Here is a 16822-nt window from a genome sequence, read left to right as displayed (position 1 = left end):
GGAAGCTACAGCTACAGAAAAAGGGTGAAAAAAAATACCATATATGATCTAGGTATGAAAGTACCATGAAGATCCATCCTGATGTTTGTTATAATATTTACTGATGTGTGTGTGTGTGTGTATACCTCATTGGCCTTTGCATCATCAGGGCACTGGGCATCCTTGGTTTGTTTAATGTTCTCAACCATCTTCCGAAGAAAGGCATGACTGTTGTTCTCATTCTTGGTCATCAGCACTTCTAACATGAACCACAGGCACCTGAAAACATCAACACACACACACACACAATCATGATTCATGTCACAAGTGTAGTCACTGGGGGGGGGGGGCGACGAATGAACCTTAAAACAGTGACACGCCTCTGTGGCACGGCATCATATGTAATACTTGGTCAATTTTGACTCTTTCGTGTTATTTTTATAGGATTTAAATACGGGTTTATCAAACAGGATGTATGAGGAACTTTGAAATGAGCTGAATTGATGAATGGTGTATATATGAACTCTTTAGCTGTAACACAAAACCTGCCCAACACATCATAGCAGTGTTAATGTGACAGACAATGGGATAATTTACCACCTGACTGCTACGCTTAGCTGGGAATTCCTGATACATTTTCAAACCTCATCACTAATTTTCCAGAAGTGACTGAAATAGTGGGACGCAAAATGCTCGAGGCAGAAAAAAGTTAAATTACCTGATAATAACAATTTTATCGAGTGGAGTCGCTTCAAATATTCTGAAAGTTCAGAACTGTTGATGTTTTTTTTTGGACCACAAAGAATATTGGACCCATTTCAAGTTGTAATACAACTAAGAAATGACTATACTGGCAGTAGATTTAGCTTTTCAGCGGCGTGTTAAGTTCTTAGAGTAACACCAGAACAGGTGTTACGCTAAGGTGTTTAGCTTGTTATAAAAGAACACTAGTAGAGGAAACAGGCATTTAAATGGCTTCTATTGTGACATGCTGCTGTTTAAAAACAAGATCAATATAAATGAACTTGTAGAGGGGTGGTGAGTCTCATTGGGGAAGCACTGCACTTACTCTTTGATGTCTTTGAGCTGTTCGTATTCATGCGGTTTTGTAAAGTCTGGATCGTGGGCCAGCAGGTGGATCATATAGGGAACAACATACTCAGGAAGAAGAGAGACGAGTTTTTCTAATGAGAGGGAGAGAAAATAGCTCATTTTAATGGTACAAATATCATTCCAGAAAAGAAAAAAAAGAAAAGAAAAAGATCATCTTCAACATAATAAAACAAACCCAGACAAGGCTAAATGGCATCTAATTCGGAGGACATGTGAATGATGGTCGAGATCGCTCATCATGTTCATGTGAACGTAAAACTGTTGAAGTCTCTTAAATACTACGTTAGGAGATTAAAAAAGGGCCAAAACAGAAACCAGCTGCACCAATATTAATGTAACCACTGAACACAGGAAATAACCCAATGTTAAACTTTGTTAGCATGCAGTTTGGTGTATTGTTATTATACATTTTAAGGTAAGGATTTCGCAACTATTTTGCTGGCTTTACAAATTTTGAGCTTTTTGACTGAATCTACAACAACACATTGCGAGCAAACATGGAACTTGAAGCTCGTTCATGTCTGGTATTGCCATGACGACACATGACAGCTGCTACAACTGCAGATAAAACACTCGTATGGAAATAACTTAAGTTTAATTGTAATTAATACTGAGCTACAACAATTACTTTCTGTGGAGTTAAAAATGGATTGCAATGCAGACATATTTTGCTGAGATCATCCCTTGTCTGAAATGTCTTGATGTTCCCTGATTCCCTTAAAGCAGGAATTGCAGCTGTATGTAATAATGTAGTCCATGTGAAACCTTTTTGAGGCTGTAAACTCACCCTGAGCGAGAGGGTTTTGTTTGATGTACTCTCTACGGACGGAAATGTTTTTGAGGAGGCACTGTCGGGCGTGAGCGCGGCGCTCCTTCACTGGATCCTTAGCACACAGGGCGAACACAGCCAGGTACTCCAGTGGCAACAGCAGTTTGACCAGAGCCAAGTGCAACTTCTGTGCAAAAATTTGGCGAACCTGGTAGCACTCATCCTGCACAAAGAAACAAGCAGATTTAACAATAAGACCAAAATCATGACAAAATTTGCTCAAAATGACACAGATCAGGTCATATTACTCAAAGAAGCCACGCAACTATGTCTGGTATGCGATTTATCATCATTGTGGATTTAACTGTAGGCTTCTTTCACATCTAGAAACATTAATGATAAAACTATGAATAACATTAATTGCGACTCAGAGTGCTTTTAGCTTATGTGTAGAATACTACAGAAAGGCTGATAAACAGAAGTCATAGATGATTTAACAGTTCAATGAAATAAAAATGATCCTCTCATTTTCTTTTCTCTTTTCCCCTGCCAGGTCCAGCACTGCCATATAAAGACCAATGATGATTTCAACAAAAAGAATCATAGAAATATTCAGAATATCAATGGCAGCCATGTACATGACATGTCTCCCTTGAACGAGCGGATCTGTCTGTCAAAAATATGGCGCACAGATTGCTATACTGTATGCTGTGATGCTGGACAGGACTGGTTAAAAAAAAAAAGGAAAAGAAATAAAAAATGATCAAAGACTTGTGATTAAATGTAAAGGGTAAAACTGACATTGATAACGAGGCCACAGAGCTGAAACTGCTCAGGTGTGATGATGTCATGGTAACACGGCTCTTGTGCTAGCTTCATGATGGCTCCACCTGCAGCCAGCCTTAGACGAGACATGTCTGATTTACTGTAATGAGAAAAGGTGTGAAACATCAATAAACAAACAAGTTTCTACTAAACAAACTGAGCTTCCATTTCCTCCTAAAGCTCCAGCTTTCAGAGTAAATGATAAACTGAAAAGAGATCCAAGTACATCTTGACGTACCTGATCTTCTTCTGCTCCGTGAGATCTCCCTCGCTGACCAGCATGGCTGACAGCAGCCGTAGCGTGGAGTTTGCCGACTTGGACTGATTGTTCTTCATGCCCAGTAACCAACGAACCAGCAGCTTGATGGCCTGAACCTGAGGAAGAGAAACGCAGCATGTTTTCACTTCATCTGTTTGTTTTTAATACAGAAAGTAAAAGAAGTTAAGAATCCCTGCAATCAAAACATGATAATATGGAACAGATTAATTGAAAATGTTACGCGAATTGAGCAGGAAATAATTTTGCCGGCCGCCTCACCTTTGCTAGAACCTCGGGTGAGACTTCTTCATCGGTGGTCCACAGCTTCCCGTTCTTGTTCCCCACCGACTGGACAAATAAAGACATTTATCCTTCACATGCTCATGACCACATTTGAATTTGTGTGCTGCTGCTTTATTAAGACTGTAACTACACACACAGTTCACGCACCCTGTCATTCATGAGCAAGTCCTTCACAATGAAGTTAGCCACAATGGATTTCATTGGCGAGGCAAACTGATCTGGGGCCAGCATGGATATATGCCCCAGGGACACAAGCGGAGTGATGAGCTGCTCTGGAACGTCTGCGTTGAGACTACGTGACAGAGGCTGCAGATAAAAGATGAAACAGCATGAGTGCAACCACCTAAAAACAGATTCAGCTACAGACACAAAGATGAAGAGCAAACTAATGAAAAGAAAATCTGATTTAGCCTTTAAATCACAAATCAGGTCATTACTGCTTGTCAAGACATGACTCCTGACCTCAAATATCTGTGCCAGTTGTACTTCCTTGTTGTTAAAAATGGCATGAATACAGTGCACAGCCTGTTTGGCCTGATGAGGTGTGCCCCGTTTGGCTTTCTGATGCAGGATGGGAATCAGCGTCCTAAAAGCACATTACAGGAAGACATCATATTAGCATTTCTTTCATTTCAGAGATGACCAGAAAAACGATCATTTTAACACTTAAAAAGACCAAAAGGCCATTTTAGATTGATCTGAACCAGATGTACAGTCCTGCTTATAAAAAAAAAAAGGAAAAAATACAAGGATAACGCTGCTACTCATCCATCACTTACGATCTTATCTGTTGTAACTCTGTTTCGATCTTGTGCCCAGTGTTCCTGAAAATCTGGATGGCTGCTTCTGCCACTTTGTCATCCTCCATCTTCAGACACTGGAGCAGAGACTCGTACGTTTCGGCTGAGTGGAACGCTGTGGGATGTGTGAATGACAAGACCTAAAAGCAGAACAAAAGTTTCATTAGTTTTTAATCTGGACAGTAAGCACATAACTTTTGCACTTTTCACAATCAAGCTTTAAAAGACGGTGGGAATATTTCTAGTTTTGTGCCTTTTGCTTAATTCAAAGCCTGTACCTTAAGGAGCTCCAGTCCAGAGCGGATGGCTGTATCAGGGGTTACACCTTCCTCATCGTCATCAGCTGTGCCTTCAATGGACTTGTTCAGGAGCTTTACTAGAGCACTAAAGCAAAACACAAATTAGTACCATCCTTATGTTCAACTACAGGCAGTCCTCGGTTTACGAACAAGTTCTGTTCCTATGCCGTGGAGTCACCCGAAATCCTGCATAAGTTGGATTTTAACCCTTAAATACCCCCTAAATGAATAATAATGAATGATTAAATAACCTTCTCAATACACGTGTTATACACTATATTAATGAAATAAATATACATGCAATTACAATAGACATTTAAAATAAAGTAATTATACGTGCACTGAGGCGTCATCTAACCTCTGCGTGCATCGTAAGAACTTGTACGGACACTCGTAACTTGGAAAAGTGCTCTATTATTTTATTTCTACATTTATTTAACGAGCATCGTAAAGTCGAAACAACTTAAGTCGAGAACCGCTAAACCCGTGGACATCTTCTTACATTTTCTATCAGTTTAAAGCATTCATAGATGAAACCTAGATCACAAAAAAAGTTTCATACTGCATATTTTGAGCGGAAGTAACCTTTAAACGTGTGTTTGCTCTCTCATGGAGATTTCCATGATACAGAAAGGGTTAAACTGGAGCTCAGATTGAGCCCTGCAGTTACACCTCACCACCACAAGGTGGCACAATGAATGAGAGAAGCCTGTTAATGGTCCAGTGTTACACAATGACAGACAGTGCATGCAGCTATTTGACTGAAAAAGCAGAAAAGACTCTAATGCTGTGTCATATGACTGTTTTATGTTTCAGTGCTCAGCACAAAAACACATTTTAATCCAATCAAAAAGAATTTACAAACCAACCTGAATCCTTTCAAATAAAGCATACTCTGATCCCTTTCATAGGAACACAAATGTAGATTTTTCTGAATAAAACCTTGCTCTTGATACACTAAAACGTGACAGGAATTATTCTGACCTAATGGCTTCAGAGTCGATGTGAACAGGGGCGATCCGCTCCAGTAGGAATTTCACCATCTCCAGGAAGGGATTGGTTGGTTGTTTTGGGAATGTTAATTTCCGAGTGATTTCCCTCTGTGCAAAGCAAAAGCAGGCAATTAATACACACACATTTACACTCTTTGATCTTCTCCAGTTTCTCATGCTCCTTTTTCCTGATATTTCCATCACTGGGAATGGATACATCGATCACTACGGCTTTCCTCTGCTTCTTATCCATGATCACCATGTCCGGTTGGTTGGCCACCACCATTTTGTCTCTCTGGAAGTCCCAGAGGATCTTAGCCCTCTCACTGTCCACCACCTTGGGGGGAGTTTCCCACTGGGACTTAGGGATCTCCAGTCCATATTCTGCACAGATGTTCCTGTACACTATGCCGGCTACTTGGTTATGATGCTCCATGTATTCTTTGCCTGCCAGTAGTATGTTGTGGTATGCCCAGGTACTTGTAGCTTTCCTCCACATCTGTTATCCTGCCCTCTGGGAGTGAAATGCCCTCCATATGGATTACCTTCCCTCTCTTTGTTATCATTTGTCCACATTTCTCTAGTCTGAATGTCATTCCAGTGTCCCTGTGGTAGATCCTGGTGGTGTGGATCAGTGAGTCGATGTCCCGCTTACTCTTAACGTACAGCTTGAGGTGATCCATGTACAGGAGGTGGCTCATGGTGGTCCCATTCCTGAGTCAGTATCCATAGCAAGTCTTGTTGATTAGTTGGCTGGGGGGGTTCAGGCCTATACAGAACAGCAGCGGGGACAGGGCATCTCCTTGATATATGCTACATTTGATGGAGACTTGTTAAACTGGCTTGAAGTTGGCCTCGAGGGCGGTCTGCCACAGCCTCATTGAGTTTACAACGGAGGTCCTTATGCTGCCGTTGATCTTTTAAAGAAAAGGAGGTAAGTATATGAAAGCTTTATTGTCTTACCACACAGATCTCAGCCTGCTTGCAGGAGCAGGTTGGACTGATGAGCATCTCCAGTTGCACTCGGAGCTTCTCGTCCTCACCTAGGACCTGGTTGAATTTCTTCATGAAGTCCTGGGCCTTTCCAGCATCTGGCAGGTTCTCTGAAAATACAAAACCGTGTCAGATTAGGATGTTAGAAAGTCTGAATTCAGATGGTTAAGTAGAAAACATAACCATCATGTCCAAATAATACATGTTTGTGTTCACTTCCAACTTACTGGCAATACTCATCAGCTTCCCAAACATTGCTGTGTTATTGGCTTCAGACTACCGGCGGGAGGAAAAAATATATATTAAAAAAAGGTCATTTGGATACTTCAATCTGTACGTTTCAGTTAAAGTTAAATGGGTCTCACCACTGGCAGCTTGTGGAGATCGAGGAGCTCTTTGACAAGACCTCTGAGCATGTTCTGACACTTCCACATTTCATTCAAGGCCCTAAAAACAAACAAATAAATAAATACATAAACACACTTGTGCAATTGTTGCAATATTAAAATGTTTGTTTTGATGCTGGAAAAAGAAGCAGGATTGGGATTGTATCTTAAATTTCTTTTGCATAATATACTTCCTTTAAAATTGCATGCTAATATCTATGTATGAGACAGAAAGCAGCTGCTGTTTGTTGCACAGAGATGGAAATGTTTCAGGTTTACTAACTTGACAGCATTTGTGTCCAGGCAGGCATAAAGGTAGTACAGGCATTTCATCTTCTCCTCTGTGTCAAGATTGTGAGGGACCATGTACTGGGCAAAAATCTTCTCTACTAATAACCTGCAAAAACAAAGTTTACATTCATTTCTTTATAAAGAAAAAAACAACAACAACAAAATAAATAAAACAATCAAAGAAGAAATCATTTGGGGCTTGATCTGTTAGAGATAGTGCTCATTTGTTATCTCCACTAACAGTTGTTTAGACTCAGCATGACAAAGCAAACAAAAGAATAAAAGCATGAAAACATTTGCAGCCCAAGTCCATATGTTAAGTCTAATAATGTTCAAAACTAAATCTTTGACAATACTTATCATTTTTACACATTCAAGCTTTGGTTCATAAAATAAATCTATTAAACAAATTTTATTTATAAATGACTTTGGAGTGCTTTAGAGGTGCATTTTTTATTACGAAGAATTGAGATAAATACAAAATCATCCTCACTGCTCGATGGCATCCTTTCATCATAGGGGGCAAAATCTAACAACGGATTTAGGAAACGGATCGGACTCAGTAAGTTTTCTGTCCCTACAGACTTTTGTCTCATTTAAATGAATAAATACAAATAACAGCAAAAATAAGGACAAGGTGTGCAAAGGCTTTAGACTTTTGATGGTTTGTTCTTCAGTAAATCTGTTTAAAGTCAAAGTTTGCCATCCTAAATATAATTCCTTATTAGACAGATATTGGATTTTTTTTTTTTTTTTTTAAAATCAAAATCCAATATAGATTTTGTCCAACTCTTAATTTCCGATCCTGACATCTTTGGAGCAGGTTGTGCCAAACAAGACAAAAATAGAACTATACATGACATCTCTTCTACATTGTCATTTTGAGTTAGAGGAGACTTAGCTGAAGTCTCATATACAGTATAATATGTGCATGTTGTGTAAAAGTTATGTTATTAAAAAGTAAAAACAAATACCAATAATTTCAGAATTTGTATTTTAATGTTGATATCAGCAGTAAATATCGGACATCTCTATTTATAATAATAATAATAATTATTATTATTATTATTATTATCTTAAATAATGAAATGTGTTCTCACTTGTCATCAATGCTGTTCTGATAGTAGATGTGAAGCAGCTTGTCTTTGATCCAGCTGATCTTCAGGGCCGACTCCTTTCCTGCCTCATGGTGCAGACAGTACTTCTTATAGAGCTGAGCCAGACCCATCATGGCCTCCTTACGCACACGCCACTACGGCAAGAGGGAGAAGAGAAGATAACAGATGAGAAAAATGTCCAGATTAGGGTTTTGTTGAATGTGGAAAGCAGATGTTACTAATAAGGTAAACTGATCAAAACTCAATGAGATTCAGCAAATTCACATCAACTAAATGAGATGAAGAGCTCAGAATTATTTTGTCTTCATTAATCCTGAAGGCTGATCATGAAAATGATTAAAAAAACAAAAAACAAACAGTAGAGGTGCTATAAAACTTGAATAAATTAAAAACACATAACCTGTCATTTCACTCGAATTTTTTCTATTTTTTATTTCATGCCTATGGTCCGTATTTCCGTTATGACAAAAACCTCTCTCACCCTCTTGTCCAGAGTCCTTTCCCGCACAAAGCCAAGCAGCTGGTCATTGACCAAGTTCAGGTCTTTCTTTCCAGCATTGATGATGGTGACGATGACGTCATGACGGATCGCTTCCTCAGGGTCGTGGGAACGCACTTTCAAATATTCTGAATAAAGAGGCGAAAACATTAAACCACCTTTCTGTTACAGCACTGTGTAAAAGGTTGGTTTAAGCTGGAAGGCAGAGATGATGGTAATTCAGACAAGCGTTGGTACAACCAACCACAAACCAAGATAAAACACACACCTGTCAGGTCCCTCGCCAGGTCTGGGTGGTTCATGAGGCAGTGACTTGCGAACTTTACACACTCTAGCCTGACTGGTACATGGATGTCGTTAAACCTAAAGACAAACATCAGTTAAATGTCATGGGTTACACTCTGAGACATACGATGCAAACAGATAAACATCCTGATCTGCACAAACAACTTCAGTTAAAGAGAAAAGATGAAGGAAAGATCTCATTTCATTATAATATGCTTGTCAGTTTCTTTCTTTTTCCTTACGGTAGGCTGATGAGCTAAAACCATAACAATCAAGCCCTTTTGCAAAAGGTTTGTATCAAACGCATGTGCAGCTCTGAGACAAGAGACCCACCGTCCTAAGAAGCATTGCCACAGTGGTCTGTTCTGTGAGGCCAGCTCCGAGTCTTTGGCACCAAACAGCTTTGCCAGCAGTCGTACAACAGCCAGACGCTCCTCACCATCGTTGCTCTGTAAATAAAACCAGACAAAAAAGAAAACGTTAAATGTCTCTTCAAACTAATATACTTTTTTTGTTTACTCATTAAAAAAAATGTCTAAAAATTGTGTTGTGCTCAGACCTACATGCACAGCATGACATCAGGACACCACGACAGACTACCTTTTAAAGATCTGCTGTCCTAAAGGGGCTTAGTGTGCTTCATTAATTCCCACCGCTATGCAGGTTATGTTTTTACCGGTGTTTATCTGTTAGTTTGCGTTCAAGATAACTCGAGAAGTTATGGACGGATTTTTATTGAATTTTCAAGAGTTGTTGGAAATGTGAAAAGAAAGAACTGATTTAATTTTGGTGATACGGATCATTGTGTGGATCCAGGAACTTTTTTTAACACTGAGATCGGGCCATTTTTAAGATTAGTGCACGTAGGTCCAACGGAAATGGTTGGAGCACTTGGGAAAAAAATACTCGTTTCTGGTGCCAAGCGTGACCCGCTCCGGGGACAGTGGCAGGTGGGGTGTTCGACTGGGGTGCTACACCTGCCAAACGGTAACACAAGTGTGCTAATGTGAGCTCAGGGAGGACAGAAACCTCCTGTGGAGCAGAAGGGCAAAAGCTCGCTTGATCTTGATTTTCAGTATGAATACAGACCATGAAAGCGGGGCCTCACCATCCTTCTGACTTTTTGGGTTTTAAGCAGGAGGTGTCAGGAAAAAAAAAAACCTTGGAAAATATATTGAAGACTGATTCAGGTAAAAGAACCATTCCAGATACTATGATCCAGAATATGAATAAATATGGGGCCTTTGGATTTTTCATTATTGGAAGAGAACAAATAATTACAATATGGGGGGAACTGTGGCCCTTGGCGGAGGTTTACGCTCTCTAAGTGCTTTTCTAGTTACCAGTAGTGATATCAAAAGAAATAATTTAATGCATGTGATTAAATTCACTTTAAAGAGCTACAAATAGAAGGCGTAGAGTTTGTTTCACCATTACTGGTTATAGGAGGATGCATCAGTGTTCTTGTTATTTTTCTATCCTTGTTTCCCTTTCGGCTTGTCCCTCTGATTCGCTAGAGCGAATCATTGCTCTGGTAAATTGGGACGTTGATGCCGTTTGCCCTTCCTGACGCAATCCTCTGCATTTATCCGAGCTTGGGACCGGTCCTCAGAGCAGTCATGTCCCCCTCGGGGCTGCAGCAGGGTATTTTTCTATTCTTGTTATATAATAAAATTCTTTGTGGATAAATAAATCTCCTTTTTTATTCCAATGAATCTAATTTAATTTGTTGCATAGCAAACACATGCAACAGGATTTCTCCTTCAGTGGTTGTAGAACAGAAAAAAAATGCCACATTTAGCCTTACACACTCCTGCATGTTAAGCTACTTGACTGAAAAACACTAGCCGATTTGGGACTGATAAGCCATGTCTCCAGTATTGCTGCACAGCAGCAGATAAGACTTGCGATTAAAAACAAAAAATCAAATTTGCCACACAAAACTTTCTGGTGAAGGCAAAGACGTAAAGCTTAATAAAAACATAATAATCTCTTCTGCAGCAGCTGCTGTTACTGATGCCTTTTATGATCACCACGGACTAAGGTAAAATTTTAACTTCAGCCACAGCAGGTGTTTATTAACGGTGTATAGTTTACACACACACCTCTGGGGCAATTGTGCAATTCAGTGAAACAGCACTGTTCACATCTTCCTGCAAAGGCTCAACAACCCAAGAGTTTGTGAATGTAAATAATAAAAACTGGAAATAATAAATGATCATTAACATTACCCAAAAAAATGTATCTCAAAGGACACAACTATTGAAAGTAAGGACCGGATAAGTTTTATGTGGTTTATCATTGTTTTTGAAAGTCAGCGCCTTTATAAACTTGACCTTAAGTTTGAACTCCAGTTGCGGCATGACAGAAGTGAGCAGCAAAGGGTCGATGGCAAAAAGTTCCTGGATGAGGTCAAAGACGTGCTCTGAGAGATCACTGACTGACGACTTTCCCATCACTAAAACCTGATTGAAGAACTGTGGAAGAACAAAACAGACATTAAAGAGATTTTTTAGCACTAATGATGATTAAAAAGTAGCTCTTATACTGATTGAAAGTAAATAAATAGGAGGTAAAATAAACAGACAAATAGGATGAATAGCTAATAAGTGGAGAAAAATAAAATAATAAACAGGATTTAGGTCAATCCTCACATTTGCAATGCACGTCTCAATGGTCTGGACAGTCCTCTTCAGCAGTGTCTTTGCTAGATCATATGCCTGTTTATTTAGGTTCTGTTGCAAGGAGGATGAACATTGATCAGTAAGTACAACACTGAATAAAAAACAAGACAATTCCCATTAAATGAAAAACTCAAACTTCTTGATCTGGGTAGTCATTTAATGTAGTTTAAGAGTATTAAGAACATCTCACAATAATGATAATACTACTAATAAATCTGAGCTATATAAACATTTATTGTGTAACCTTGTGTGCAGGAATGAGGTTGATTAGGATAGTGTCCAACAACTCCTGTGTGACTCCGTCCCCCTCCAGGATGATAGAACTCATCAGGTCCATCATGTGCATCTGCACCTTCTGGTTATGACTGTTACTGAGAACGAGCGAAAACAGAGAATTTTCCTCAACGTGTCAGACAATGACCCCAAAAAACAAATCAAGGCATTGAATTAAAGATGTTATATAAGTGTTAAAAATTAGGTGTATAGCTGAAAGAAAAACACAAACATATTCAAGACTTTTATGCCGAAATATGTCAGTCGCTACAAATCTACACGTTTTCAGTGCAGCTAAACATCCATCATGAAAAAGGTCCAGAGATAAAATCAACATAGATCTTACTTGATGACAGAGAAGAGTGTTTTGAAAAGCTGGATGAAGATCTCGTTGCAGTCCTCCAGTTCAAAGCAAATATTGTACGACTTCACCCAAGCAAGATTCTATAAAGAGCACAAAAGCAACCCTCATCTTTAGCAAGCAGGTCAACCGGGACTTTTCTCTGAGGCACATTTCTGTCGTTACAAAACTTCTGGGATTTCTTGCATTGACTGATGTTGAAAAGTATAATATTTTGCAGTCAATCAACTTTCTAATTCCTTATCTAATAGCTTGATCTGAAACACAAGCATCTTTTTGTGCAGTTTAAAAGTTTTTGTGCAGTCGGAGCAGAAAAAAGTACGATATAAACAAACATTGTTCTGTCCAGTGTTTATATTCTACATCCCCGATGCAGAATACGGATGTGTGTCTCACTTTAATGACGTAATAATCAGATGAAATGTGACCGTTCAGACTGAGGTCACATTGAAAAAGATGTGATATGTATCTGATTTAGTCCCATGTGACAGTGGCCTTGGTTGGATTCGGGAAGGAAAAAAAAAGCTGACTTCTGGTGCTCAAATGATAATAAAAAGATTAGACATGGGTTACATATGGGTAAAATGTTGTATTAGAATCCCTTTTCCCTGCAGTGTGAATGAAGCCTATTGTTTGTTTGTTTCTATGAAATAAACACCTCACCTCCAGCAGGTAGAAATACCGGTTGAACTGAGGACTCTTGGTGTCTTCCAGTCCCTTTAATTGTCTGGTGATGAACAGGAAAATGTCCTGGAGAAAAGTAAAAATTTAATTAAGAGGTAGATGCAAGAAGGTTTTGAAGATCTGAATGGAACTTCAACATAATGTACATTCATTCAGGAGATTTCTAGACTAGCTTGCAACATATTTGTAGCCAAGTGGCTGCTAGATGACTGTATACGGTAACCTTTACTATCATAACTGGTAGGGGTGGGAAAATCAAATCGAAAAATCAAAAATTGGGATTGCTTGCTTCACAATTTTAAAATCGATTTATTGTTTAAAAGATTTTTTTCAAATAAATAAAAATAATCCATTATAAAAAAATTTGTCATTTTTATTGATCTTTTTACTTGTCTTCTTGGGCGTAATAGCAGCAGAATGATGATCTGGCTACAGTGTTGTTTTTTTCCTCATTGAAATCAAGAAAAATGACGAACAAAAAGAAAAAGTTTTATACATTTCTTTTGTTTTTAATCTAAAAAAAAAATCAACAATATCGAGGAATTATGAGAATCGCAGTTTAAATAGAATCGGGACAAAAGCATATCGTCACAGCTCTAATAACTGGTTATCAGGTCTTCAGGCTTTATTACCATCTAAGAAATGATACATTAGCTGAGTACCAGTCAAGAATCTAATAACTAAATGGTTTTGCAGACAGAAGCCAGTTCAACTTGTATGATCATGGAGGGTTTGGAACACTTCTGGAGAACATGGTTGACAGTCATGGTTCAAAACTTTACCTTGAGTTTGTCATGGGAGGTATAAGGGGCCTCAGGAGCGTAGATCCTGAAGATGTCTGCTAAACAGCAGGCCACCAGTAACCGTACGTCTTTATTGGGGTTCCTAAGGAAGAATTCTGAGGCAAGGTGGAGCGCCAGGCCGAGATACTGCTGCTTCTCCTCTTCAGAGTCTTGATCCATGTCCATGTAGGTCTTCACCACCATCTGTAACACACAACACATGGTTGTTAGGTTTGGTATCTGTTTCTATTGCCATGCTTAAAGACTGACAAAGCAACTTGAATATTTGCCCTTTCAGAAACGAATCCCAAACTAAACTTAAATATTTTCCTGTTGGTATTAATGTTTGTTTTGAATTTCAAGTGCTGCCAGGTGTGTGCCCGTCATAGATGTATGACTGGCACCTAATTATCAGTCATGTAAAAAGGAAGTTATGGAGCTTGGGGAAATCCCATGTTTCTGCAGAGGATGAAATGGCCTCTCCGTGAGCCCACACCTTAACCCAGTTGTTGTGGTGCTTTAGGGTGACCAGCAACATCACGCTGGTTGAACAACGTCTGGCTGAGGAATGGGATGCACAACATGACCAGGCTGGTGAACTGGTTGTGTTTTCTACCTCACTGTCAAGCTGGCTAATCAGAACGTCTGAACGATTAATTGTTTTTAAAACAAAATCACAATTTAAGTCACCACGATGAGTAAATCGCAGTGAGATTGACAAGTCGCACAACGCCTGATCCAGGTTTCAAACCATTTAAGATTTTACAAATCCACTCTCTTCAGATGCATTTCCTGACGTCTTTCTCGTGCGACAGGCGAGTCAGCTTTTTGATGTATCCAGCCCTGGTTCTGCTTTATCTGAGTCTCAAATATCTTTGCACAGGATTGTTTCATTCCTTCCATTCCTTCCTTCCACTCATCTTTATCCGCTCTTTCACAGCCGGAAAGAGGGAGGCAGTGGATAGTGCAGAGAAGACAGAATAACTGGGTGCAAAACTGAGGGGAAAAGTGTTATTTCTCGTATTTTCACATGGGCTTCGCACCCATAGGGAATGTGAAGCCAATCAAACATTTTCCTAGTGAGTGTTCAACACCTAAATATGACGAGGCGAAGAGGAGGCAGATTACATCTTAAATTAAACACCGTTTGAGAGCTCCACTCAGCTGCGAAGTCACATCAAACCTCATCAAGGACTAATTTCCCCTGAATGACTGAAACACTGAAGCAAAAACAGAGATAAAGCGTTCAACTTCTGAAATGTTCTGATGAAATGAATGAGGACAGTTTTACAGAGTGGAGTCGTTCTAAATATTCTTTAAGTTCAGATCTCAGACAACTTGTTGATGTTAATATAACCTTTGAAGAATATCTGATCCATTTTAAGCTGAAATCCGACTCAAAGATTCCTACAATGACAGTAAACTCAGCTTGTTCAGCCGTGTCTCCATGATGGACATTAAGTTCTCAGCATAACACCAGTGTTTCTACCTTCACCTCCCTGGGAGAGTTAAAACAAAACAAAAAAGGATTTCTGTCAAAAATTTTTAAGTGTTTAATTCTTCATCGTTCAATGGATTTCACTGCTGGTTGGAGAGGGCGTATCTGTGTGTGCAAGCGCATGTGTGTGTGGCACTGAGGTGATCCCAGTTTTGTTCAGTTTGGAAATCCTGTAGAGCGAGAGCAGGTGTTGCGGCGGTAATCAGATAAATAAAATCAGACAGTTACGTTTTTAAACCTTTTCTACAGGAAATGCAGCCTTCAGGTTGGATTTTACAGCATTGTGCCCTTGTTAGAAAAGAGCTGTTCATATTTAGAGTTCATGTGGTAATAATCCTATATCTCATATAGAAAATATGTCTCCGCACTGAACAGAAGAATTTAGAGATTAAATCAATATCCAAATTGCAATAGTGGTTAATAAAAATGGAAATGAGATTTTCTCACATTGTTCAGGTGCATTTTTTAAGACTTGTATAACAATGACCAACAAGTACTGTCAAAGGGTAGAAATAATCAGCTAAACACAATTGCAGAAATGCATGTTAAAAAAAACATCTGAGGACAAAGTTAGCTGAAATTAGAAAATCTGAGATGCACACATGGTAGGAAAAAAAACAACATATTGCGTGCCAGGGCAGCACTGTCCTAAAGGTCTGTCTATAAAGCTGCAAAATGTGTTGATGATGGGCTTCTCTCACCAAAACAGTTCCCTATGCTGGTTTGTTGCAGGTGAGGCAAATCAGACTGTCAAAATGGCATGTATAAAGTCTATTTGCACTACCATTTGTTGTTCGAAAAGAAAAGTATCTCAGAACTGGACTGGTGACATTATGACATGATGTTTGCAGGGGAAAACAAACCATCTCTGTGTCACTGTACAAATGTACGGAATAAATTACAGGGAAGCTCAGACCACTGTAAGAAATGTTTAAAGCGATGAAATCATGCAGCTGTGGTGACTGTCATGCTTTGGAAAACTAAACTAGTTATTTACTGATTGTTTATAGAACCAAATAAAAAATGGCCTTTGCATTAACTCTGAATCAGGACTAGAACTGCGTGTTTTTCCGTCTCTTTCTTTCTTTTCCTTAAAAGTCCAAACAACAACCGATAGGGTAATAATTTAAATTGATGTAATTGGGAAAAAAATAAACCAGAATCCTGAACTAAATCAATTTTTCCTAAACGAGTATAACAGCTATCACATGTGTGTACACTGTACACCCAACACGCCCTGAGCTTATAGAAATTGTGTCATCTATATATAGGTGCTCATCAGGGATTGATTTCTCAGCTGTAAAATACCAACCTAATATGTGTGATGGTCACTATTCCTTAATATAAAATGAATTGGGTGCCATTGTCAGCGGTCACAGTTGAGTATCTTATAATTTGCTTTGCTAAAACACATGGGTCACATTGTTTTACCTAATGAGAATCAATTCCTAGGAAGCTAAAAGAGCACTTCATAACAAGGGTTTTCACATTCAGAAACTCCTAATTTCTTTTCTCCATCCTAAGAAACAAATTGCATTTAAGATGAAAACAGCAGGAATTTTTAGTACTTAAGCTAAACAGAAGCACTTGTGTATTAAAAAGGTTGTTTCCATATTAATCTGTTCAAAC

At 39.0% G+C, this 16822-nt stretch overlaps 1 protein-coding gene across 2 annotated transcripts in view; it reads right to left on the bottom strand.

The window, feature by feature from the left end:
• Positions 1–16822, bottom strand: part of pds5a (PDS5 cohesin associated factor A) — a gene marked incomplete at its 3' end in the record, with an annotated part of 31456 nt that overhangs the window by 4954 nt on the left and 9680 nt on the right. For both annotated transcript variants that reach the window (XM_079238337.1, XM_079238336.1), the window contains exons 3-27: positions 13696–13899; positions 12893–12979; positions 12215–12312; positions 11840–11966; positions 11566–11646; positions 11248–11388; positions 9245–9360; positions 8895–8989; positions 8609–8754; positions 8110–8261; positions 7002–7115; positions 6698–6779; positions 6560–6608; positions 6303–6442; positions 5332–5447; positions 4327–4432; positions 4028–4188; positions 3711–3834; positions 3396–3554; positions 3225–3293; positions 2925–3061; positions 2663–2786; positions 1880–2084; positions 1049–1163; positions 126–258 (exon numbers count right to left, since the gene is read on the bottom strand). In XM_079238337.1, the coding sequence (XP_079094463.1) occupies positions 126–258; positions 1049–1163; positions 1880–2084; positions 2663–2786; positions 2925–3061; positions 3225–3293; positions 3396–3554; positions 3711–3834; positions 4028–4188; positions 4327–4432; positions 5332–5447; positions 6303–6442; positions 6560–6608; positions 6698–6779; positions 7002–7115; positions 8110–8261; positions 8609–8754; positions 8895–8989; positions 9245–9360; positions 11248–11388; positions 11566–11646; positions 11840–11966; positions 12215–12312; positions 12893–12979; positions 13696–13899 (3081 nt within the window). The remainder of the gene's footprint in view (positions 1–125; positions 259–1048; positions 1164–1879; positions 2085–2662; positions 2787–2924; positions 3062–3224; positions 3294–3395; positions 3555–3710; positions 3835–4027; positions 4189–4326; positions 4433–5331; positions 5448–6302; positions 6443–6559; positions 6609–6697; positions 6780–7001; positions 7116–8109; positions 8262–8608; positions 8755–8894; positions 8990–9244; positions 9361–11247; positions 11389–11565; positions 11647–11839; positions 11967–12214; positions 12313–12892; positions 12980–13695; positions 13900–16822) is intronic.

This window comes from Telmatherina bonti, assembly GCF_933228915.1.
Source record: "Telmatherina bonti genome assembly, chromosome: 3".
Taxonomy (NCBI): domain Eukaryota; kingdom Metazoa; phylum Chordata; class Actinopteri; order Atheriniformes; family Telmatherinidae; genus Telmatherina; species Telmatherina bonti.
The sequence above is the reverse complement of the archived record's forward strand: the minus strand, read 5'-3'. Positions and strand labels throughout refer to the sequence as shown.